At 36.4% G+C, this 26416-nt stretch overlaps 1 protein-coding gene across 41 annotated transcripts in view; it reads left to right on the top strand.

The window, feature by feature from the left end:
• EIF4G3 (eukaryotic translation initiation factor 4 gamma 3) overlaps positions 1-26144 on the top strand; it is a 267806-nt gene extending 241662 nt beyond the window's left edge. For 29 of the 41 annotated variants that reach the window (XM_036229662.1, XM_016149223.2, XM_036229651.1 and 26 more), the window contains 11 exons: positions 576-693; positions 2184-2404; positions 4133-4251; positions 8016-8188; positions 13766-13891; positions 14940-15021; positions 16786-16884; positions 18154-18300; positions 22004-22085; positions 23520-23666; positions 25189-26139. In XM_036229662.1, the coding sequence (XP_036085555.1) occupies positions 576-693; positions 2184-2404; positions 4133-4251; positions 8016-8188; positions 13766-13891; positions 14940-15021; positions 16786-16884; positions 18154-18300; positions 22004-22085; positions 23520-23666; positions 25189-25370 (1496 nt within the window). In that variant the 3' untranslated portion in view covers positions 25371-26139. Of the gene's footprint in view, positions 1-575; positions 694-2183; positions 2405-4132; positions 4252-8015; positions 8189-13765; positions 13892-14939; positions 15022-16785; positions 16885-18153; positions 18301-22003; positions 22086-23519; positions 23667-25188 lie in introns of all 41 variants that reach the window. The other 12 variants (XM_036229602.1, XM_036229572.1, XM_036229570.1 and 9 more) reach the window with 4 other exon arrangements.
• Positions 26145-26416: the final 272 nt, after the last annotated feature.

The following is a 26416-nucleotide window of genomic DNA, read 5'->3' as shown; positions in this document are numbered from 1 at the left end:
ATCCACATATAACTTTTGACTCCCAAAAAACTTAAGTTATACCTTGATATCCATGGGGGATTGATTCCAGGCCCCCCTGTAGACACCAAAGTCCACAGATGCTCAAGTCCTCTATATAAAATGGCGTAGATTGGTGCATACAGTCAGCCCTCCACATCCACGGACTCTGAACCGCAGATCGAAAACAGTACAGGTATTTATAAGAAATCTGTATATAAGTGGACCCTCACAGTTCCAGCCTATATTGTTCAGGGGTCAACTATGTTTTGTTTTGCTTGCCGCCATCATGTCCCTGTTTACCATTCCCACCTCCATGCCCTACCTTAGATAATTTAATTATGTTTGAAAGGATCAAAATCAAAACATAAAGAACAAAGACTTCTGAATTCTTTTTTCATGCAAATTTTAACACTCCGCTTCTCAGAGTGTGGTCTGTGGACCAGGAGTTTGGCATCACCTTATTGGGCATGTTCGAAATGCCTCGTCTCAGGCCCCACCCCAGGGAAGCAGATAAATTAGAAGCTGCATTTTAGTCATGTGATTTGTATTTTTTTCTCAATCCTCAATACCTATAGATGCCTTAAGGTCAAGTGCTTCCAGTTTAAATAGATTCTCTGCTTTGCAACCTCCAGCACCCTCAGGGTCTACATCATCTACACCTTTAGAGTTTGATTCCCGCCGGACCTTAACCAGGTAAGAAGCCTGCTCTACATGTTAAATGAAGACTCACCTGCTTATCGCTATGTCTGCCTGCACCTGCCTGCCTCTTTCTCTCTCTCTCTCCCTCACACACACAATGATGATAATCCCTGTGGATGGATTCCTTTTATCTCTAAGGTTGATTATCTCTAAGGTTGATTCCCCACCCCCCGCGCCCCCAATGTCACATTCTGTAATTTCCAAGTTAAGAACAAAGTTGGGTGGTAGATTTGGAATGGGATGGAATAGGATGGAAAGGAAGGGTGAGTTACCTGGCAAATATCTAATGGTTTGTTCCTTGAGAAAGCCAGGCTCACCCAAAAAGCCTCCTGGAGGCTTGCATAGGGCTCTCCAAGCTAATGCCTCAGGATGCTCTGGATTAATTTAGTGATCTCATACACAGGGATGACAGCCCACCCACACACCTCTGTAACAGTGTGCTTCATGTTATATTTGAAATTGTCTTTTATTCTTCACCATTATGTATTCCACTATCTCCCTACTTTGATTTTTATAGGATTTGTATAGTCAAGTGTCCCATTTGTTGGTTTATGGAGAATGGATGAGGACCTATAGTATATAGTGACATGGAGACGGAGAACAAAATTTTCGTTATAAGCACTTTTAGAGCTGAAGTTTCTTTACGTTCCCAAACTTTTGTACATTGTAAGGTTTGGCTGGGTAGACTTTTTAAACTGTGTTACTATTCCCTTGGCATCTGAAACAAAATATATACGTAGCACAAGTCAACTTTTTAATGATGACTTAGATTGTAATTGAACCCCAGTTGTGCTACTGGGGTTTTTGTGGCTCTTTAGGGCCTGCCATAAATTTCCCCTGACGGCTCTGCTTTTTGAGTGTGTATAGTTTTTTTTTAAGTGGTTAGATTATTGTCATGCCTCTGCGAACCTTCTTGCACTTTTAATTCACTACTTCTGATCGGGGTAAGGAACTATTTGTCCAGCTGGTCAGAATTGTCTAAAAGAAGACTAAATAGGGAAATAGGAAGGTTTATTCATAAAATGAATGAAGTATGTGACTTTGGCTGTTCAAAAATTACTTCTTCTTGGTTCTCAAATATTTTCCATATGTGTGAAATTTCCAAATAAAGTATCATATAATTTCTAAGATAGTGATACCACGTTCTTTGGGTATTGTGTTTCCTTTCACTCATATTCATACATTCATCACGGTCTTCTTTATTCTTAAGAGTTTTTTTAAATTTGAAGGAATTGCCATTGGCATTTTAAAATTTTAAGTGGCATCCCTTTAACATTTAAAAGTTAAAGATATCTTAATATTCCCTTTAAAACACTATTACTTGTTTCTATAAATAATTACACTTTGAAATATAATTGGTGCCTCACACGTTAAATTTATCTGGGAAATTATTCTGCATAGTTTAGAACGTGTTGACGTTATTTTATAATTTACATACATAGGGAATGGGGTGGTCTTTTGAAAAGTGTTGTTTTGTCTTTCAGTCGCGGAAGCATGGGCAGGGAGAAGAATGACAAGCCCCTGCCATCTGCAGCAGCTCGTGCAAACACTTTCATGAGGGGCAGCAGTAGTAAAGACCTGTTAGACAATCAGTCTCAAGAAGAGCAACGGAGAGAGATGCTAGAGACGGTGAAACAGCTCACCGGAGGCATGGATGTGGACAGGAACAGCGCCGAGGCGGACCGAAACAAGACCAGGGAGTCAGGTGAGAGACCTTACATGAACAGATAGAGATGAGGATTTGGGCCTTAAAATTGGAAGGAAAAAATACAAAGGAGACTTTGTGCCTAAGTAGATTTCAGAATCAATACGTGATAACAATACACACACACCAGTATCTTAAAAGTTAAAGGGCAGCCTCATAGTTTTGTAGCATAGTTCTCATTCCCCAGGTATCCCTTTGTTCAGCAATTTATAAATTTTCTTCTTTCTTTATTAAACGTGATGATGATGAGGTCCTCTTGCTGTAAGCAATCTGAAGTTCTTAAAATTTCTCTAAATAACACCCGTCTGTGAGTTAGAGCGCATATGCTTTTGTAGAGCCCCTCACATACATGAAAATTCTGAGCTTTTTGAGTCACTGCAAGCAAACCATAGAGAAAGTATCTGATTGTCTTTTTTTACCTTCATATTCCTTGGCAACCTCTGTGGTTTGTACATGTTTAGCATGTATATGCTTAGAGGATGGACTTCAGATAATGTTCTAAAAATTGCCTATCTGTGTTTCAGTTTCCTCATTCATTACATGGGGATCATAAGTATAAGGTTATTATGAAAATTAAATAAGAAGAATATACGTGTAACTACGTGTGACTACTTAGAACATTACCTGATAAATAAAAAGTTTTCAAAAAGTATTAGGTGTCATGATGATGATAATGACAGTGATAAAAAAAAAAAGTTTAGAAATGATTTTCAGCATCTTGAACTTTCAAATTTGTTTCACCATTTAAATTGTCTTCTAACTTTAGTCTCTAAATGGATTTCAGGAGCAAATTGAAATGTCTTCTCCCAATGGATATAGACTTCAGATCTTTTGACTTTAGAGATATGTAGCTTTCTTATCTGTGCTAGGAATTTGAGAACATAGCAAGATAGAGCATGAAAATATCTATGTGTAGTGAATAATGTAGCACCGCTGCCCTATGCATGTCTATTTGGGTCATTTGTTTATTTACCACATGCACTCTGAGCCCTCATGACTTCTGGGCACTCAGTCCTTGCTCTCAGACTTCAGTCTGCCACATCAGGAAAACCCATTATCAAATAATTCCACAGAAGTACAAACTGAGAAAAATGCTGTGAAGGAAAGGAACATAGTTCTGAGACAGTACATAACAAAGGAACTAGCCGGAGTTGACATGGAGGGGTGTCAGAGAAGGCTTCCCTAAGGTATAAAAGACCAATAGGAGTTAAAACAGGTTTGCAGAAATGATGGACATGGAACAGAGAGAAAGAGCATCCCAGACAGGAGGGATATACATGTTTGTCCCCCAAGTTTATACGTGCTAAACATGTACAAACCACAGGAGCACCATGAGCAAAGTGGTAGTTGGCAGAATCATTTCATTTTGGAGAAGTTGCCCAAGGTCAGTGTGGCTAGAGATCTGGGCATGACTGTGTGGGCCTCATGTGCTTTCCATCATTGTAATGGAGAAGAATCAAAATATAGAAAAGAACAAAAGAGTTTAATAAAAGTTTATCATATCTCTATATTTCCTTGATTATTGTGGATCATAAAATTACTTAGTATGTCTCTACAGTAAATGTTTCTGTATTCTGCTTTTAGGTATCTTTCTTTGTCAAATTGGTACCTATTTTAATGCCTTTGCCGAAAATGGTGTAACAACACATAAATGTTGTGAACCATGATCCTACCATTTAATGATAATTTTTGTCATTTTTACTTTCTCACTTTTTTTAACTTTGCTAGTAGCAAAACCAGAAATTCCAGCAACATCAGCCCCTGACAAGCCTACATTGTCAGAAGAGGAGATGGAGAGAAAGTCCAGATCTATCATTGATGAATTTCTACACATTAATGATTTTAAGGTAAATGAATTTTTTTTCTTTTTTTAACAAAAGTAATAAAAACACAGAAAGCCGTGTAACAGACATGGTAACTTGGTTCTAGTCTAAATCAGACATCATCGTGAACTGGTAAGACGTAGGATGTGTAATCCAAGTCCTACACAGTTCATTTGCACAACCCTGGTACATTTCTGCCAGGTATTCTTAAATTGATACTATAGTTCACAGGATCAAGTGGCAGGAAGAGAGAGTGGGAACCAATCAGTTTCTGCCATGGGATAACCAATTTGACTTTGATATTAATGAACAAAAAACAACACATTATCATTATGGGGCATTTCCGACTCCCTGTATATTACTTCTCATAATCTTTACAGCCATTTTATCATCTTTATATTAATTTTAAAGAATGGCTGACATTGCTTTTTCTTTATTTCACAAGTGGAAAACTAAAGCACAAAGAAGTAAGCAGTTTGCTAGGGTCATGCAATCTAAGTGAAGTATTTCAAGACATAGATTTGCATTTGCCCTTCTTTAACCTTGACCTTCATTTTAAGATGATAGTGAATAAGATAGGTATACTGCCTAACTTCATGCGCCTTATAGTCTAGTGGCAGAGACAGACCATAAATAGGTAACTCCACAAAGAGATATTTAAACTAGTCATAGTAAATGCTCGTATACCTATATAGGGTCTTAGGAGAGACCATATAATAAGACCTAGTGTAGGGACCTGGAGTAAGCAAAGGTTTGTTAAAAGTGTTTGTCAGATAACTTAGTACTTTTGCTTTGGCATTACATGATTAAAACGTCTTTTGAGCTTGCTTGTTCTCTTGACAACTTAGGCATTATGCTTTCTATACATAAAAATCAGCTTGGTTAGCTATAGTCCAGGCTTCTAAAATCCTCAAGCCTCTGAAATTGTCCAAAACTCACAAGAAATAGGAAGTTTTGATGATAAGCGAGTTGGAAAGGAGTTCTTTACAGAAGCCCTTAGAAAATGCAGCAAAAATAAATGAACATTAACTGGAAAGTGCCAAAGAATAGACTTCATAAACTGTTATTTGGTAGCTAGATTCTTAGATTCCTGTAAACCAGCAGCATAGCTCTTTTCTTGCATGGAAGTAGGGAAATGTGAAAGACTTGCAAGAAAGTGGAAAGGCTACAAAAGATAAAGAGCAGAGACAATGAGGAAGAAGGTGGTGGAGATTGGCTTTAGAAATAATTTGAAGGATGTACAAGGTCAGTGAGCAACAAATACTTTGAAAAAGAAAATGCCCCTCTGATGAACTAGAGATAAAGGGAGGAAAAGACCTTAGTAACACTTAAGTGCAATAAGGGGATCCTTTGAAGAATCATTAGCCCTAGGCCAGGCCTGCAGTATGGAAAGGACAGAGTCGGTTATGACTCAGGAATTTCATTTTGTAATATACAAGGCAGTTCTGCTGCAGAGTGGTGATAAGAACCAGGTAATGTCAGCCTTGGTGAGGGCTTACTATGTGCTCGGTGCTATTCTACATATTTTATATGCGTATTTGTTCATTTAACTCTCATAACACTCTCCTCGTGTTAATATTATAAAAGCCATTTTTACAGATCAGGAAACTGAGATGTAAAGATGTAAAGTAACTTGCTCTGTGTTGTACTGCTGCTAAGTGGCAGACTCAGTGTTCAAAGCCAGGTTTCTAACTTCAGAGCATAAACTTTATCTTATCACCTTTAGGATATTAGTGTGTCATGCTAAAGGCTTACAGAGATTTTTCCTAACATCTTAATAGTTGTTCTTATTAGCAACAATACAAATTAATATTTACTGAGCCTTTGTTTTGTGCTTGGCTATGTGCCAAGTGATTTTATATACATCTTCTATTCAATCCTCACAGTAACTCTATGATAGGAAGTCAAGGCTGAGAGATTAAGTTACACTCAAACTCACACAGTAGTGGCAGCGCTGGGATTCAAACCTACATCTATCTGACCCCACAGCCTGTGTTTTTAGTCTCTCTGATTTATCTTTATTGAGTACCTAAAATATGCCAGCCACATTTTAGGGAATACTACCTGAATATACTATAGTGTATCTAGTGAGCAACACAGTCTGCTTTTAAGGGTCTTTAATGAGCTTATGTTCTAGTAGGAGATAGAGACAAAGCTGCCCTAAAGATAGGTAGTAAATAAACAAACAGCAGCTACAAAATGAAAAATAATGTTTTGGTGTAGAGAAGTACAGTTAGGTGATATGACAGCCCATGAGAAAATTGGGGGGGAGGGCAAGGTTATGAACTGCTGTAACATTAGAAGTACCATGATATAGTTAGTTGACCCTGTATGCAGAGTCAGTGAATAAATTCCCATTGGAAGACTATCACTTCAGGTTAAATACTGAAGATCATACACTTGCATTCCTTTAAACACTCCTGAAAAGGCATTATAATGATGATAATGTTCTTAAAATGAGGCAAAAACCCACAAGGATAAGGAGCATAGGAGATAGACAGCAGCAACATTGCGGAAGTTAGAAATCAGATGAATGGTAATTTCTTTAGCAGATGATGAATGTGTGTAAGTTGCAGATGGAGCCGGAAACAGAAGGATTGATTGATTAAAAGTATATATAAGAAAGTTTTACATGACAGCTGGCCCAAATGCTTCAAAAATGCTAGTGTCATAAAAAGACAAAAGAGAGAAAGGACCTGACCTACATTAGAGGATTTAAAGAGACAGCATGACTCATGACACTGGGTTTTCAGTTGGATCCTATACAACACCAAAAAGCTATAGTTGACTTTTGGGAACAATTGTGAAAATTCGAATAGGTACTGTATAACAGGTAATGTTTTTATTGGCATTGTATGAATGTTAAATTTCTAATATGGAGAGAAAGAAAATTAACAATGAATCTAAATTGATGTGAAGATATATAGGTGTACATTGTACTACTTTTTAATTTCTCTGTAGTTCAGTTTTTTTTAGGTAAAAAGTTGACACGGGGGAGGTATTAAATAAAGTAGTGGAGAGGCAGTAAAGCAGCAGCGAGACACCCGGATGTGCCGTTACACCCTTTAGTCAGTCAGGAGGCTGCCCCTCTCACACACGCAGCTTTCCCGCAGAGGAGCTACTCTCTCCAGAGGTGAAACCAGAGTTTCATACCCAAAGTTGAAATAACTAAGGAGGGGGGACACTGTTGTGCCAGTGATTCAGCAGCCCTGGCTGCCAGCTGCCAGCCTTTTACCCTCCACACCAAAGGCACGCGGACCTAGCCCGACCACCCCATGGTGAGAAACAGTCACGAGCCGCACACCCCAAGAACTTCCTTCAGGATTTTTAGTACTAACCATATTAACACTCCTATGAAGGAAGACTGTTTTTGTTGAAAATTTTACAACTATTAACACACCCAAACAGAATTTTCCATTGCCACTTTAAGGCATTTGAATCATGACATCGATTTTCTATTTCATAATATACCATCTTCAGTTTTTTAAATGATCATAAAATAGGCAAACATGGAGAAAAACATTTTGACTCGAGTGATCTTTAATAAAATTATTAACTTAAGAGCAGTTGCCGTATAAGTCACTATTTTTTAAAATATAGCTAATATTACCTGTATCAGCCTATATTTTACCGAGCCGTATTAATGTTTTAAAAATTAATATCAGAACTGTCTTGTTTGTGGAGTTTTTTACTGAGTTTGTCATAAGTAGAAGATTTTAACCTCATTTTAACACTCTGGTCATGCTGTCTAGATTTTTGGAGTAAGCTTTCACTTGCTATTTGAACAGGAAGCCATGCAGTGTGTGGAAGAGCTGAACGCCCAGGGTCTGCTACATGTGTTTGTGAGAACAGGGGTGGAGTCCACCCTGGAAAGGAGCCAGATCACCAGGGATCACATGGGCCAATTACTGTATCAGCTGGTGCAGTCAGAAAAACTCAGCAAGCAGGACTTTTTCAAAGGGTCAGTATCTTCCTCAAGAGTGGTATTCATTTACTAGAAGTTAATTTTAAAAGTACTTATCTTTTTTAAGCATTGAGTTTTTTCATAGATTAAAATTGTGTTTGATATATTGATGTGTAACATATTGAGAATATGTTGGTTGATGTGATGGCATTTTGTAGACTGCTAGGGCATAATAAGGATTATCTTCTGGTTTTCCATGACTTATTGTTAGACCTATATCATGATGTAAATAGGGTAGCAGAGACCTCTTAACTGTGGAGGAACTGAGACCCTCACAATACATGTAAACTCTTGAATGTTCTTTGAGAAAAAACGTTTCTTCCTGAGGAAAAAAAAAAATCTGGAAAATTGACTTAAAAATAAAAGCCTTATCCTATCATTAAACCTAGGAAATGCTTTCCTGTCCACGTTAGCCCCATGTGATATTTAACTCCAAGTTAATGATTTAATCTAGTCCGGGTTGGTTTCATTATGATTCCTGTCGATAGCTAGTTTGATGAAGTCTGGCTGTCATCAGCCAGAGGTGGTGTCGCATCCTCATTTGATCAAGTTCTGATATCTTTGTGATACCCCATCATCACAAGTGCATGGATCAGGTTCTGTGTGGTGCAACCACAGAATCTTCCCCAGGCTTAGGTTCTAAAATGCATGTTTATGGTGAAAACTGCATATAAAAAATTTTGTTTTAGGAGCCGTGTTGTACAAGTATAAACATATAATCACACTCAGCACTGATAGGTCCCCACTCTCTCAGGTAATAGGAACTAAGCCCTCCTGAGGGCTGAACATCAGATTCACATCTGTCTCAAACTCATCAAGTGGAATGGTAGTAAGAATTCTGCACTATTTATATTTCTTTTTGTAAATTTTTTTGTCAAGCTCATTTTGCATTCTTGTACGTTAAATTTGCATGAGAAGAAATGCCGCTATGTATCTTTCAGATATGGTCATCCACTTAGTGTAACCATTAAATGCCAAGGTCGAATATACGTAAGAATAATTACTAGTTTGATTTTGTGAGGAAGATAACCTTGACCTCCAAGTTCTGGAAAATGTGTACTTGCCCTTACAATCACTAAAAAGTTGTCTGTCAGCAGTAAGCTACATCAGCAGTCCCCAAGCTTTTTGGCACCAGGAACCGATGCTCCTATGGGAATCCAGTGCCTGATGATCTCAGGTGGAGCTGAGACGGTGATGATGCTGGTGCTAGGGAGCAGCTGCAAATACAGATGAAGCATTGCTCACTCGCCTGCCACTCGCCTCCTGCTGTATAGTCCGGTTCCTAACAGGCCATGGACCGGTACCAATCCACAGCTCGGGGTTGGCGACCCCTGGGTTAGATTCCGTTGAATTCAGTGACTGACTAGATTAAGGCCAGTTAACTAACCCAGTTAACTTAATAAGAAACTTTGGCAAATATTGCTGTGTTTATTGGCCTTTTAAGGCCAGGATGGTTTCCCAGTTTGTTTGTTTGCTTGTTTGTTTTTTCCTACAAGGAGGGACAGGAAGGTTTCCCAGTTTTAAAAGAGGAATGTGTTGCTCACTCCAATAACCAGCCAAGTGTAAATAGTAAGAGCAAATGAGGGTATCTACATCCTACAAACAAATTGAGGTTTGCCCCGAGCTAACTTGAAACTACAATTCCAAACCCCTAGAAACTGTATTTGTAGTAACTATTATATTAGTTTATAAATAACTTGCTTTTTACCCAGATATTATGATATATTCACCAGAAAATTGTGGAAATGAGAATGCTGGATTATTCACCATCTTCTGCCTCTCTTCAAACTATTCTCAGATGTTGGTTCATATCTGGAAAGACCCCAAGAAGTTTGATCTAGCTTCATCAGTTCTAATTGAACTGATGAGGTGCCAGCTTGGTTTCTAGGCTATCTCAGACATTTACACTTCCCCTTGAGGGTTCCCTTGAGGAAAATGCGTCATGTCCAGTCGTGGTGTCCACACTTTCATTGGTGGTGGCACTTTTGCTGCTGCTGGCAATACTGTAACCACGGCCTTTTACTTAGACCACAAATGAGATTAACATTTCTGTGCCTCAACAACTACTTCATCTTTCTCTATTTTTACTTTCTTTTGCAGCTAGTGATAATACAGTGGCTCCAGGTCTAGCTTTTCATACTAAGTTAGACCTAACCAGGCCATCCTAAGACCAGTATGTCTATGAAGACCTCTATTCTTCCCTAAATTCAGAGACCTGGCAAGTTTTTCTAAGACAAACAAAGAATATCTCTGTCATTTTCCACCAAGAGCCTTCTTACAAATAGATCAGCGTTTCCCAATTAATTCTAAAGCCCAAGTTATAAATAGTTCATACTCTCCAGAGAAGCCAGTTCATCAGAGCCATGGAAGTACCCTACGTCTTTTGTTTCTTCAGTCCCAACAGCCAAAGATTTCTGTTTTAACATAGCATCGTGGAGAAACATCTAAGATTAGCTTCCTTGGATGCTGCTACTTCTTAGATGCCAACTTCTGAGCAGTCATTAAAGCTGTTTCTGCCTAGCTTCCCAAGTCAGCAATGATTCTGGGAAACACAGAAGATAGAAGGCCTCCACACTTACTGGGCCCTGATCAGCCAACTGTTAACCCACCATTTCTTCTACAGTTCTTTTTAAGGCATGCACTGCTACTAAATATTAGACTAGACTAAAGTTTCAAAAAGGCTCTTTCTGTCAGTCTATTTATAAACAAAGCTTAGATCCTTTGGAATTTTGATTACAAGAAGCTGTATCAACTCTGAGCATAATAGTTGCCTTACGTAAAATATATTTCCACAAAGGCAACATCAAATAATCCTCTTGGAATTTTCAAGACTTGAATCTAAATGCTTTATGATGGAAATTAAGTAGGTAGATAGGTAACTATCTAGATGCATTTCAAACAGTGTTGATACAATCAGAAGACTTCTCTTTTTAAGACAAGTAAACAGTTGAGTGCAGTTCAGTATTAGCCACGAAATTGGAATCACTTTGGAAGTGTAATAAACAAATGAAATCCAAGATAGTAAAAATCAGAGTTGACAGCAGACATAAGATATGTGTCCTTCAGGAAGCTTGGTATATTAGTATTTCACTTTGAGAGACGTTTGTTGGAAAGGAAGTTCTTATCTCTTCTAATTTTTTGGAACTTTTCTTCCTACTTATGGCAATTCTACCATGTTAAAAAAGATATTGTTCAGAGCTTACACAGATATGTATATTGAGTTTCAAATTTAAAAAAAAAAAATTGAAAAAGCTTCTACTTAACAATGAAAACCCTATGTACTTACATAGGTAAGATTTAGTTTAAATAGGCTTTTTCGTAGTAATCCATTGAAGATGATACTGCAGTATAAGAAGGCTTTTTTACCTTTTTATTTCTTCTTTTTACCTGTAGTTAGATTCTTATGATTAATCATAGTAATATTTGACCAGGCTAATTTTTAGATGTTTTCACTATCTTTTCCTTGCTTATCTACAGCAAAATTTACTTTTTTGTTAAGTTATCATAATGCAAATTGTGTAAGATGCTGTTGATGATAGCATTTCTAGCTGTAGTAGATTATTTTGCTTTTTTAGCAAATTCTGATTGGACCTTTACTCAAATTTTTTTTAATTCCAACTTTTAACCATGTACCCCTTCCTATAATTAAATTTCAGGAAGGAAGCCGGTGTATAGAATAAATAAAAGTAGAGCTACTGTAGTTGAAATGGGGGAAGGGATGCCTGAAGTCCCAGGTATGGACCCCACCAAAGTGCAGTCCAGTGGGTGTGATGGTCACTACCTACCAAGAAGCAAGGATATGGTGTAGCTCTATTTCATTCAGCCAGCCAGCATAAAGTGTGTATTATTCAAGGCATTATTGTAGGCTATATAGTAACCCAAAGACGATTATGTGTGTGTAGGAGCTTTTACACACCTAGGATTTTCCTTCTAAAGTCATACAAAAGGATTTAGGAACTGTAAACCTGAAAAGAAGTAAGTCTCTTAACAAGCTTGTTCTGTGAAAATCCTGTGTTCAGCCAGATATGTTTTTTATCAGCAGTATGGATTTGACCAATGATTGTGTTCCGCAGACTGTCCCATGACTAGTCAAGAAGTAGAAAACCAAGGCAAGAACAAGGGTATGTTTTACTTGTAAGATGACGTGAAAATAACAGTGAATGTACTGCAGGAAGACCAGGGTGGCTGCAGTTACTATCTCATGGGCTCATTACACATCTTAATCTATGCCACTAACCCATGGAACATGACTTATCCTCATAGGGTGATTAACCCGGATATCCTGGAGTCCATCCAGATTATGGTCCATCTACTGAGGGACATTAACTGAGCTGAAAGACTGCACATAATGAAAGAATAGTCAAGTATCTGTTATATTGCAAATAGATGTCAAATAATTGCAAGCTATAAGGTCAGAAAGTTAGCATTAAGGATTCATGAAGCCCAGAGTTGGATAATGTGGTTGAGCAGCAAATTGTTATGAAATAGCACCTTCAGAAAGGTGACTCTGCCTTGTAGTGGTACCTGGTTTTAAGTGAAAAAAATTAATGACACGTAGGCTTCTGAGGTAGGTAAAAAAAGTAGCATACTCTAGCTAGAAACTGGGACTGCAGTGAAAAAATCACATATTTATGTAAACAGACTGGAAAGGATACAACAGCAAATACTGCCTGCCCATGACCCCTTCATTCATCCACGATTATGTGTATTTCCTTGTAATTGTGTGTCTGTCTCCTATGGTTCAATTTACTTTTGTGTTCGTACTTTTTAATATGCTCTATATGGGACTAATTAACAGTCTTAAATTATGTTTTTATACTTCTAAGTGAATAGCTATGATTTTGAGCCTAAATAATATTTTGCTGATATTTCACATTTGACTTTTCCTAAGTTTTATATCCAGATCCCATTTATTTCATTTCACATTGAGAAATATTTCATAGTGTAAAAGCTTGAAACTGTTAGCTTTTCTTTAAAGGTACAACAGTTTGTAACATGTCATGATGATGATAATGTTAGTAACATCGGACTCCCTTATATCCATCCAAGTTTTTTTCCCCATCGCATGCTCCTCAAGGATAAGGATTTTTGCCTTCTCTCCTCTTTGTGTATGTTTTGTATTACACTAAGTTTTTAGTGAGTGCTTTTGATTGACTCAAAGGATAGAATACTCAACTGTGGTAAACTCTTTCTAGTGTGGGATTAAATTGAATAACTGCTCTCCCAGAACTTCAGCTGGCTGCCTTCTCTTCATCAGTTAAGTCTTTTAAACATCGCCTCCATACAGAGGTATTTTCTAATCTCTGTCTGTATTGGGATATTCTGGTACCGTAGGTCATGTATTGGCCCTATATGCAAGGATGCTTTTGTTTGTGCCATTTTTTCTCCCCACACACTAAAATAACCTCTTTCAGAGCAAAAACTTGTTTACCAGTTACTTTATGTCTAAAATAGTACCTAACATAACAAGTGCTTAATAGGTATTTCTTGACTGACTGATTTTTGGTATCTTTATTTAATCTTAACTTTTGAATTACATTTGTGTGAGAATTTTCGTCCTGTTCTTTTTTTCAGTTTTTCAGAAACATTGGAATTGGCGGATGACATGGCTATTGATATTCCCCATATTTGGTTGTACCTTGCTGAATTGGTGACTCCCATGTTAAAAGAAGGTGGAATCTCCATGAGAGAACTTATCATGTGAGTTGTACTTGTTTCTTTTGATGTATATCGAAGTTAAACTGATAACAAAATTCACCAGCTGGCTTTTTAGCATAGTGCTATTCCCTTAGGGCTTTTGGAGACTCTTGTATACACCCTGTGACTCTTTAAGATTTATAATTTTAATACAAATATGTTCTATTACACTATATCTTCACTGGAGAAGTGACGGAGATGTATCAGCCCTTTGGTCCATTGAGGTCAGCAGTGATTGTAGTTATGGCTCCAGAATCATGTCACTGGAAGGTGATTGCTTCTGGAAACTTAACGTTATATTTCCACATAATAGCTTGTCAGACTACGACACCTGCATAATACATGCTCAGGTTGTAAGAAAAGGAACTGAGGTCTTAGGATTTGGGTATGAGTGAGAAATCCTTGTATAGACTAGTATTTCCCAAACACTTCTTTAAAACATTATTATCTCCCCCAGAAACTGTTCATACTCTGCACACTATTGTGTCCCTTTTCTTTGACATTCACAAAGCGTATTATTGCATATTCAAGATTATGAGAATTCTATAATAAAATAAAATAATATAAACTATTGCTTTGTTTAATTCATCATTGCCTATTTAATTCAGCATAGAATCCCTTTTTAAGGAATAATTAGAGTACAGTTTAGGAAATACTGTCAAAAAACTGATCTCTTTTTATCCATATTCTTTAAAAAAGAAAGCTTAATAAATAAGCTTCAAAACTTCTATTACATAAGATGTTTCTCTCCTTTAGACTTAAAGTGGGGTTTGTGTAAATAAACAGATTATTAAGTGACACTTATCCTTCCATTGCTTCTATTACTGAAGCAGTTAGAGAAAAAGGCAAAAACCAGGAATTTTAAAGCTTCTTTCCAGCTTCTTTATGAAGCAAAAGTGAACCTGAAGTCTGTAAACCGCTTCTGCTGAAGATTACTTACTGGATTTGGCTTGCCTGCAGTGTCTGTTCTTTTGACTCACAGTATTTGCTTACTGTTCTAGAATAGGGAATTTGTTCAGAGGTAATTAATCACCACTCCTGTCTTTTACAGAGAATTTAGCAAACCTTTACTTCCTGTTGGAAGAGCTGGGGTCTTGCTTTCTGAAATATTGCACCTTCTATGCAAACAAATGGTGAGTGTTAAACTGAGTGTCACACTCAACAGCATATTAGGAAGGGCAGTGATTTTGCACTTAGGTTATCTGTGAATAGCTTAGGTATCACTGTGCAAGTAATTGTTTCCTGTTACTATTTGAAAGAGAGTGGGATCTCTGTTTCAGTATAGTTTCCTCCAGAGGTGTAGTTTTCCTTCTGTTTACTAGTAATTTGGGAAAGAATTTGGTAGATTTGGTATAATTTTAAAGAATTTCAAGAAATGTTTGAATTGTGGCTAGTAATTTTATCTTCTTGAAACAAAATCGCTACATTATTTATACTTTTTAATAGATTTGGATGAAAATTGTCTACTTCCAGAGAAAGATAGGATTCATAAAATGATTAATTTTATTATTTCTGGATCATGGACTGGGTAATCTGATTAGATTAAGTGGTAAAAATGATTCTGCAGGATTGTGAACCTTCTGTCTTATATTTATTTTAATTTAATAAATACTGCATAATTCTCTACAAGACTCTGTGCTAGGATCTAAGTCTACAAAGATAATTAAACCTTCAAAAAATTTATAGACTAGAGAGGGAGACAGATGAGTCTAAACCAATAGTTTCAAAACAGTGTTTGTATTAGAGGTCTTGAGGTTTGGTTTGGGAAAATGATGTAGCATCACAAAGGTGATGTAACACCTGAGGTGAAAAATGTCAAAATAAAATAACTCATGCATTAAAATTCTGGAGTTATTTCTGACTTATTCAAGCCAAAGATATTGAGATGATAAATTCCATTGTTTTATAGGAATTGATTTTAAAAATCCAACATTTTCTTTCTCCTCCTAAATACATAGAAGTACTTCTGTATCACACTTGTATAATAGTTATTCATAGATAGGTGTACTAAATAGCCTGGTCTCTAGTTCTAAGTGAGTATCTATTTGTTATTTATACTCTGTTTGCTGGCACTTAAGTTTTTATCGAACCCTAATTTGTAGATCCAAAATTTCTTCCTTCTTTCCTACCTACTTTAATCCTTACTTACAGCTCAAATTCTTGTAAACTTTTATTTGTAAAAATGAAAATGATGAAATTCTTGTAGAGCATAAATTCTGCAGTCAGAGAGCTTGAGTTTAAATCCTGGCTCTACCAAGATATCAGCTGTGCCTTACATGTTCCCGCGATGACAGCTGTAGCCTCGAAGCCTGACATTTTCCTTTATCATTGTAACTTTACTCAAGCAGTGGGCTTGAACCACACTTTCTCATCCATTTTCCAGCTGACAACAGCTATTCTCTATTTCTTGGGTTCAACCTTGTGCTTCTTGCTCTTGAAACACTTCTCATTCCTGGTTCAAGAACAACAGCTTCCTTAGTCATTCTCATGTTCGGCAGCATGATCACAACCTACTATGAAGAGGGATTCCAGTGAGGCTTGCTGAATGGCTTTAATAGCAGATGCATGTAGCACTGTCTAGGAAAAGAGACAGTGTTGAATTTGTAAACTTTGTGCATTGGACTCTTTTTAGGTGACTCTATAAACTCCAAACACCAGCTTGCAGACCCTCAGATTAGTCATCCAGTAAAAGAAACTATTGAATCTTAAACAACAGTATTTCAGTCCTTCACCATTATATTTACATATATTTAGACATCTCAGTTTGAGTGCTAAAAGTCCTAAGAAATTAACTTCATGTTAGCAAGGAGAAGTTTTGGTTTTTCAGTCTTAACCATGCTGCACTCTTGACTTTTGCCATTGTAAAAGTAAGTGGATTTGACTTATCTCTGTTTTAGAGCCATAAGAAAGTGGGAGCCTTATGGAGGGAAGCTGACCTCAGCTGGAAGGACTTTTTACCAGAAGGGGAAGATGTACATAATTTTCTCTTGGAGCAGGTGGGTAAGAACATGGCTTACGCCTACTTGTTTGATAGTACATACTTTCAGTCCACAGTTGGGAACGTGTGTATGCAGAGTACCAACTTGGTTGATAACATGGATTTTCAACTGCACAGTTGGTCGGCACGTGTAGCCCCTATATTGTTCAAGGGTCAACCATAGTTGATCATAGAGGAAATGAAGGTAATTTCATTAATATTCCAGGCTTCAAAATTAGACAAATAGGAGTCATGGGCAAGATGTCATTTTAAGTCCATGTTTTATGTCCACTCCGACTATGCTTCCGTTAGATGATAGATTAAAAAAAAGGAAAGAGAAAATTTAAAAGACTTAGTCACACTTAGAAAACAAGCCATATAGCTTCATGAACCAGAAATGAAATTGATAAATAAAGCAGGAGTAATAGAGCTAAAGCTGCAAGTTGTCTTAGTTCTGGATCTGAAAGCAGGAAGAGACAACCAGAAGTTATTTGTGGGGGCTAATGGTCACTAGCATGTTCCTTACAAGGCAGAGGATTGGAGGAGCAGCTTACTGCATGAAACCATAGATAAATACCATAAATAAATAAGATCAAGGAAGTAGACACAGTTTTTCAGCAAGAACCTTTGCTAGGCTGCCTGCTGACTTGGAAACTGGATCCAGAAATTTATAACAAGGCAGAATACCCAATGGTTGATATAATTGGCTGCTAAACTAAGAATTGTGGGAGATCGGATTGATACAACCATAAAACTACTAGACTGGGGAACATGACAGAGAAAGAAAACAAGCAAAGAAAACAATTATGGCCTCATTTCTTACACTTGGATACAAAATGGTTAGGAAGAATTTGAAGGACTGAACAAACCAAAACTGCAGAGTTTTGTCAGCTGCTCTGTGGTGATACTGATATTAAACCGTAGGCTGCAGAAAAGGAGTTAAATTATACCTAGCTAGTACTCTCGCCCTGCCTTAGAGCTATGTCACAGCTAAGAGCAAAACTGAAGCTCAGAATGATTTAGAGGTATGCATACCCAGAGAGATAATTCTAGTGGTTTTGTTTGTTTGCTTGTTTTTAAGGAGAATCAGCAAGCACAGTGTAAAAAGTGAGAGAAATATTCAGAAGGATAACGGACTGAAAATCTTTCTGAGTTATAATTATAAAATGGCTTCTGCTAATCATTTTGATTCCATGTAAAATAGAAGGTACAGCCCATGACTTTGTTTTCCTCTCTGTGTGATGACAATATTGAATTATATTAATACGTTTAACATTTTATGTTTCAGAAGTTGGACTTTATAGAGTCTGACAGTTCCTGTTCCTCCGAAGCACTTTCAAAGAAAGAACTCTCTGCTGAAGAGCTATATAAGCGACTCGAGCAACTCATCATTGAGGACAAAGCAAATGATGAACAGATCTTTGACTGGGTAGAGGTATAACAGCTATATCATCTTCCTCAATATCTCTGCAAGAAGGATTCTCGAGGGATCCCCTTAATTCACATATTTCCCCTTTCACTTACTTTATGGGAGTTTTTTAACTTTCACGAAGTTAGTTTTTGTTCTTAAATATATTTGTATTTGTAACTGTAAGACTGGTTCTCTGTTTTCATAAGAGTCACAGTCTTTTGTAAAGTCAAGTAAAAATATTCAGAACATAAGCCATTTTTCTGGGTCTCATTAGATTAGGATATACCCTATATTTTACCATTCAAAAATTTACATTTTTTTCTAAGTGTTCTCACATTTTAGATACTATCCTAAATAAAATTAATAAGCAGTATGTAATTATTATGATATGCGTTGGCTTACATTTTCATAATACATTCCCTTTGAAAATTTAGTACTTATTTATCTCGTGGAGTCTATTGATCATGTTTGTTTCTAATCTGTTACCGTATTCCTTTAAATAGTAATTCTTGTTTATGTAGGCGTGTTTTATTTGTGCACATTTTCCATGGAATCATAATAATCCAAGTTGAAAGAAAGCCATGGAGAGCTAATCTAGGTCTTTCCCTCTTATATAAATTCTCTTTTGTAGTCCTTCTAATTGATTGTTTCTCCAACCACTTCTAGGCATTGAGAAATAATGAGGCTTTTAATAATTTGGTTTTTTACCTATTTTCCCCATGTCTGTGTAAGATTAATAAGTCTGTCATCTCGCCTAGTTGGGAACCTTTAATTAATTGTAATAGTCTGTTATTGCATTCCTGTCTCTCTTTCTAGGTCCTTTCATTCTTTCTTGAAATCTTGATACCCAGACCCTTGTCTGGTTACTTGTATTCAAACATGACCAGGATTTTCAGCATTGCTCTCAAAGCACGATCACCAGATGTGGTCCAACAGAGTTAGGTGCTGCTATTGCCTTCTTTGTTTTGGACTCTGCACTTTGGCCGGCTCATCACACTGAACTCAAATTGCTCTCTCAGTCATGTAGTACACATTCTTTTATGTTCTACAGTTTAGCTATCTCTTTTCATCCTAAACATACACATTTGGATTTTCAACCAAAATGGGGCTTTTAAAATTTGATTTCTGTTTATGTTCATCTTCTTAAATTAGACACCTTTTTCAGTCTGTCAGAACATTTTAGATTCTGACTTGGTCACAAAATTTGCTTGCCACCTTTTTTCACTTTGTATTCTCCTTCATTTCACTAATAAACCAACTGTGTCCTCATCCAAGTTATGAGTAAAATGTAAGTAGGGTAGGGCCAAGGACAAAGCAGCACACTTCCAGGGACCAGGCTGCATCCCCACCCCTGTGGATACTTTCAGCTGTTAACCTGTTTATTATTTCACATTGTTCTACTGTCTTGTTCTCCTTTTCATCTCATACACAAAGGGATATCTATCATTAGATAATTTGTCAAATGCCTTACCGAAGTCCAGAGGACTTATGCCTGGATCTATCTGAACTACGTCATACTAATCAAATCAGAAAAGGAAAGGTTAGTTAGAATGACCTGTTTTTCATATGCCTATTTAGTCCTCTTAGCATATCCATCTCATTCTTTTCTAAGACTTAACTCAGTCATGTGATAGTTCATTGTAGAATTTAGCACACAATCGGCATCAAGCTTGCTGGTATGTTATTGACACCATATACCTTCTTTTCTATTTTAGAAGTCAGATATAACATCGTTCTCTTTCTCCATGGTTTTTCATAGATCACACCACCATTTGAGCAATTTGTTCATTTATTTTCACATGTATTGTAAAATGATGCTGTTTTTACAAACTCTTTGTCCATGTCGGGCTTCATTTTTTTATATCAATATTTATTCTGCCTATTCCAGAGCAACAATTATTATTCTTAAAGAGAAGATAAAGGGTAAATTTTACTGAATATAAATTATACCTAACAAAGGTGACTTTTAAAAAAAGAGCAAGAATACAAAACATAATAGTAGCTGAGCTTACAGTACATACAGATGTTTGTTGCTCTGTATCTGATTCAGTTTTATGTAAATCTGATTTTGCTTATCTATCCCAATTAGCAGATCAGTCATCCCTCTCGTTCTTGCCCATTTTTGTTAACATCTTTGCTTAATCTTTAGTGTTCTTGACACTTTCCTTCAGGTCTTTCTGCTCTTAAATATTAGAATTAAAATATTCAGCTTTTTTGGTAGGAGAAATATGCAATTTATTTTTTTTAAACAAGAAACCGACAGACAGTTTGGAAGTGATATTTATTTTCTAACTACATTTAGCTAATTTATTTCTTTTCTCAGATTCTGCTTGAAATCTAATCCTTTGGAGGTTTTACATGGTATTCAGTACTTGAAATAGCTCTATCCACCTGTTTGTATTGTTGGCCCGAAAGTAATGGTGTCTTTTAATTCTCTCATTTATTCTTCAAAAATAATTGTACAGACTTCGAAGAAGTAATTTCTGGGATTATACCAGCCTAGCTGCAGCCTAGATAATAATATTTTTTAAAGAGGTATAAAGCAGCAACTGGCTATAACATATAAGTCGTCCTGAAGTCTTTTATGGGTCCATCCCCAACCTTAGCTGTCAGCAGTAGCACCACACGTTTCTCTTCTGTGGGGAGAGATTGGTAGTGAAACCTTCTTGTTCAACTCTGCCGGTGTCCAGCAGAGCCGGACATCTGACTTCTTAACCACTCTCTGAATTCAGCTCTCAAGAAACTACTAATTCTTCCCAAGTGATATTTGAAGTTAGATATTCAACCACGAGAGGGCTGCTGATTAACATACCAGTTCTAAAATTCATAAACATTAAACTGATCTCTAAATATCTTTGAAATTTTTAGTTTTCTAACAAAGAAGTTTATAGTGACATCTTTAATTTTTCTTGGCCAGTCATTTTAAGGCTGACCCTTTCAAGGGAAAACGCTATGCTGCGCTTTTAAAAGAAGCTGAGCCAAACACTAATTCTGTTCACAGGCTGAAGGAGCATAAACTTAGAAAAGTATTTAAAATACCTGCCTAGAAAGTGTCTTCTTTAGTTTGTCATTTCCTTTGCCACTCATCTGGTTTAGGACTGTTTTATAGGAAGAAACTATTAAGAGAAATAAAATCTTAAGAGAAATAAACTAAAAAATAAATTTGAGGTTCATTTCCTTAACATCTTTAAATAGATTTTTCTGCCATCCTCAGAAAAGAGTAACAGTTATCTCACCACCACCTGAACGGTTTGTTTGAGGCAATGCTCAAGATTACTCTGCTTCAACTTTAAAATTAAGATTAAAAACTATGTTCGCACATCTAAAAATAGTTGCACATGACTGAGAAAAGTAGTCTTTAAAATACACTGTGGTTGTGGTATATAGTTGTCCTTTCAAATTTATAAATATGGGTTATTTATTGAGGAAGAAAATGTTTTAAATTATTGCTCTTGCAAATGTACATGGAACACAGTACTGCATTATTGGATAAGCAAATGATAGGCAGCAATAACCTCCCTGGAAACGAAATACTGCTACTTAGAACATTTTCAGGTAGAACCGACGGTAACCTAAGTATTTTCCAGTGATTCAGAAAATTAATTTTTGCAGAAAGGTTGAATGTGACCCTCTCTACCCCTAGTGCCAAATGCGGCCTAGTTTAGGAGAAGTAATTTCTCTGCTGTGCAAGTGTACCTTTAACTGTTGCATTTACTTTTGCTATCAGGCTAATCTAGATGAAAGCCAGATGAGTTCACCTACATTCCTTAGAGCTTTAATGACAGCCGTTTGTAAAGCAGCTATTATAGGTAAGTAACATTTCTGAAGGCAAAGCTTAACATGTGAAATCCCTACTATGCTGAGTACTAACAATATGGGCCTAAGTTCATATTATCTTCAAAACTTGCCCTATATAACTCAGTTTCTGTGCAAATGGGTGCCATTTCTCTCTGTCTGTAGTGCCTGGCTGACTCAAGCAGGGGGATGAGTAGCCGCTGTGCCTGCAGAGCCCAGATCTGAGCAGCTGCTGCATGCTTCGGGTTGCTTTATACTCTGTTGCATGCGACTTTTCTAATTCACATTAAAATTTGCAATTTGACTTTTCACCTCCAACATTCAAAACCTCCTCCTCCTTCTAGTCAAGAGTTAGAATAAGCAGGTTGACTATTCTTAACATAGTATCACTGAAGCCCTCATCTCAACAGGAAAGCCATTTTATGTAAATATACATATATGAGGAAAGAAAATACCAGTTGTTTCTCTTGCTTTATGTTGACTTCATATGATAAGACAGTTTCATTGGATGTTAATGAATTACATGGGTAGATAGCTTTAGGATTGGTGAAACCCTAAATATTCCAGGCTATAGTATTTAACAATATCTAACAAGATCATCATCTTAGCTTCAGGGAGAAATCCACATTTCTGTCTCTGAAATAGAAAAAAATCAGTTCAAAAGTTGTTCAGAATGCCAGGCCTCTTTTTATCATTTTAGAAGATAGCTTCAGAAATATAATTTAAGATTCTCTGTCAGATGAATGTTTTTTCAATGTTCATTCTTTAATGAGGTAAACAACAAGCTAAGTGGAAAGTCCTCATAAAAATTTTTAAATCATTTCTGTTATCTATGGAGCCATAAGACTTTTACACCTTAAAAATCAGAGTTGGAAAATATAAAAACTGCTTTTAAAAACAAGATTGTGTCCCAGTGCTAACTTACGGAAGAAGGAAAGCCTTACACTTCTTGGCTCTGCGGGTGCCTTCCTCAGCCCCTTTTATTGTGCCTTTCCCCAAAAAAGCCTGGATCTGATATGTTGTTTGCACTGTCACAAATGATCCTCATCTTCCTGTAATAATAAAATGGTTCTAATTCTTTTACCCTTCTAGAAGATTTGCACGAACTATTAATTTCCTTTTTGAATGTTCCTTTTGTCGTTTGGAATGTCATAAAATCACTGTACCTGTTTCATTATGATTAAAGATAAAGAATTGGGTAGGCTACTCGAGGGAACCCAGCACTCAAAATACATCCCCCCTGTCCGTATTTTTTTATTATTATTATTGTTTTAGAGAGAATATCCCACTAAAAATTATAGAACATTTTGAATTTCAAAATCTTTGCCTCGGACCCCTTCGCTTCCTCTTTCTTTGTAGAATTATATGTGTCTCATGACTCAGAAATTGAAAATAGCTCTGTGTACTAATTATTTAAATGTAATGCTTAGTTCTTCTATCCCCTCTAGCTGACTGTTCTACCTTTCGAGTGGACACTGCTGTTATTAAGCAGAGAGTACCGATCTTACTCAAGTACCTAGACTCGGATACAGAGAAGGAACTGCAAGCACTTTATGCACTACAAGCATCAATAGTAAAACTTGATCAACCTGCTAGTAAGTTTACTTCTTGCTACAGTTAGCCAAGCCAACGGGTGAGGTGTATGTATCCAGGCCAGTAGTTGAGAGAGGGTTTGATGGATTTGAACAGTAGGTAATAGAAGAATAATTAGAAACAAAAACTCAGATAACCAACAACTTTAATAAACCTGAATTTTTTATGCACTTTTATGAGAAAATAATAACAAGAAAACTAGTGGATATTAGATATTTAATCCTTATTCTAGGGCAGGTCTGTCTAATAACCTTTCTGCCATGATGGAGTTATATTTATACCATGCAGAGTGGCGGCCATGAGCCACATGTGTCAGTTGAGCACTTGAATGTGGCTATTGTGACTAAGGATCTGAATTTTAAATCTTATTTACTTTAAATGTTAAATAGCCCTGTGGTTAGTCACTACCCTTTTGAACAATGCAGGTATAGGGCATCTCAGTATTAGCATACGTGATATATAATTTTTCACCTTTTTTAATACATGTCTTAATAATGAAAGAGAATGATACTGGTCATAACCTTCAGGCACCCAACAAAGACAGTAAGGTGTTTTAGACTAGTTTTCAGTTAAGGGTTATAATCAATTCTGGCTAACTAGGCAAATAAGGTAAACTGAAAACCTAAGTTTTTGTGATACTGGTAATTAACTGAATTTTATTAAATCTTGAGAATTCATTTGCAACTTGTGAAAGTGAATATTACATAGCTGTTTTAGATACACCACTGAAGTAGTTCTTTGACACTTTCAATATAAAGATAAATCTAAAGGAAAACTTTAATATGATTCTTTCTAAACCTAATATTTGTAATTATTGTTTATTGCACTGCCTCCCTCCATTAATATGAATAATTGGTGAGCTGACTTTAAATAAATTTTAAGAGCCCATAATGAAAGAATTTTTTTAAAAATTTGAAAACAATATATAAAACTCTCTATTTGGGCTTAATATCTCTGTCAGCTTTCTCCATTTTTTGAGCAATAATAGAAACTAAGCAAAATAGAATTAAAATCGCCCAGATCGTCCAGGCATTAAAAACAACAAATGACTGTCATTTCACTGATTAAAATCCAGATGAGATCATTTTTACCTATAAAAATTATTACTCTTTTTATTTTGAAAACAGTATTAGAAGGGGGAAAAGTACATCTTGCCTTTTCCTCCCAAGATTTGTAAAAATAAACAATAGAGAAATATATAAAGAAAGTAAAAAATTATTCTTGTATTTAATTTTTAAAGTGTTTAGGTTGAGAACTATATAATATCAAACAGCTCGGCAATATCAGAATATAGTTCAAAGTGAGTAAAATAGGAGGAATAAGAAATAATTTAGACTGCTTAAATCTTCTTTTCCTGTTCTTGAGGCAAGTTGTTTTGCCATTATCAAGAGGGAGTATAATGAATTGTCATGGATGCTCTTCTGTCTGGGAACCAATGTGCATTTATTTGTTACTTGGCAGTACAATCTTTTCTTCACAAATATAGTGCCTCAACGCTGATGGTTCATTTTCACTTCCATACAGATTTGTTACGGATGTTTTTTGATTGCCTGTATGATGAAGAGGTAATCTCCGAGGATGCCTTCTACAAATGGGAAAGCAGCAAAGACCCCGCAGAGCAGAATGGGAAGGGCGTGGCCCTCAAATCTGTCACAGCATTCTTCACATGGCTTCGAGAAGCAGAAGAGGAATCTGAGGATAACTAAACTTCAAATACACAAAAAGAAACAAAAGAAACAATTTAAGTATTTTTTTAAAAAGTTTCACGTCTTCGCCAATCACAGTGCAGCAAGGCCAATTCTCGCAGGAACCCCCACGTGTGCACGAGTGGGAGAGGGGAAAGAGAAAAAAGGTGATCATGGAGGAAAAAGGTACTGGAAAAAAGGAAACGTCAAACCTGAGGGCGGGAGCACTAAAACCAAAATACATGTATTATTTATAGAAAATATTTTGTTTTAATCTTTTCTTTGTAAACAAGGACTCATACTTTTAAAAAACACATCTGTTTAGCAAAAAAAAAAAGTTGAGAACTTTTAATTTATTTTAAGGACTGCAAATGCCAGTGTAATTTTTTAATTTGCAGTTTCTGTAAACAACTTGTATAATAGAAAAGCAGAGAAATAAATTTCCCTCCCCTTCAGATGCACCTCACGTTTGTTTTAAAGCATAGTAGTTAGTCCAGATTTAAGAAGGTTTGGGGTGAACAAGGTAAGGAAGATTTTTTTTTTTTTTTTTTTTTTGGCATCAAATCTTTCTGCCTGCCTCTCAGCTTGCTTCAGAAAATAAAAAAATCACAATAGTAATCAAAACATACATAACCTTGGAACAGAAGGAAATGCTGTGGACCAGAGAACTCCAAGAATTGTTTTTAAAAAAGTGCTACCCTGGGGAAAGTACTCTTAATACTTTTGAAATCTTTAGAGCAACTTTAAGGCTTGTAAATACATAGAACAAATATTTAAAAAAAAAAAAAAACAAATTGACTCAATACTATTTCTTTTCACTTTCAAAATATAAAGAACAAAATAAAGACAAACATTGCAAGTTTAAAAGAAAGTAAAGTGACTTCTCCTTTTGACAGCTGCTGCTGTGTGCCCATCTCTGGGAGGTGCTATTCGTTGTCTAATTCAAATCATGGGTGGGGGCGGGCAGTTCAGAGGGAGAGGGGAGAGAGAGAGAGAAAGAGAGAGAGAGAGAGAGAGAGAGAGAGAGAGAGTGTGTGTGTGTGTGTGTGTGTGTCTAGTGGGAAGAG

The sequence above is a fragment of the Rousettus aegyptiacus genome, unplaced genomic scaffold (assembly GCF_014176215.1).
Source record: "Rousettus aegyptiacus isolate mRouAeg1 unplaced genomic scaffold, mRouAeg1.p scaffold_m13_p_1, whole genome shotgun sequence".
In the NCBI taxonomy this organism is placed as follows: Eukaryota; Metazoa; Chordata; class Mammalia; order Chiroptera; family Pteropodidae; genus Rousettus; species Rousettus aegyptiacus.
This window is presented reverse-complemented; position numbering and strand designations above follow the sequence as displayed.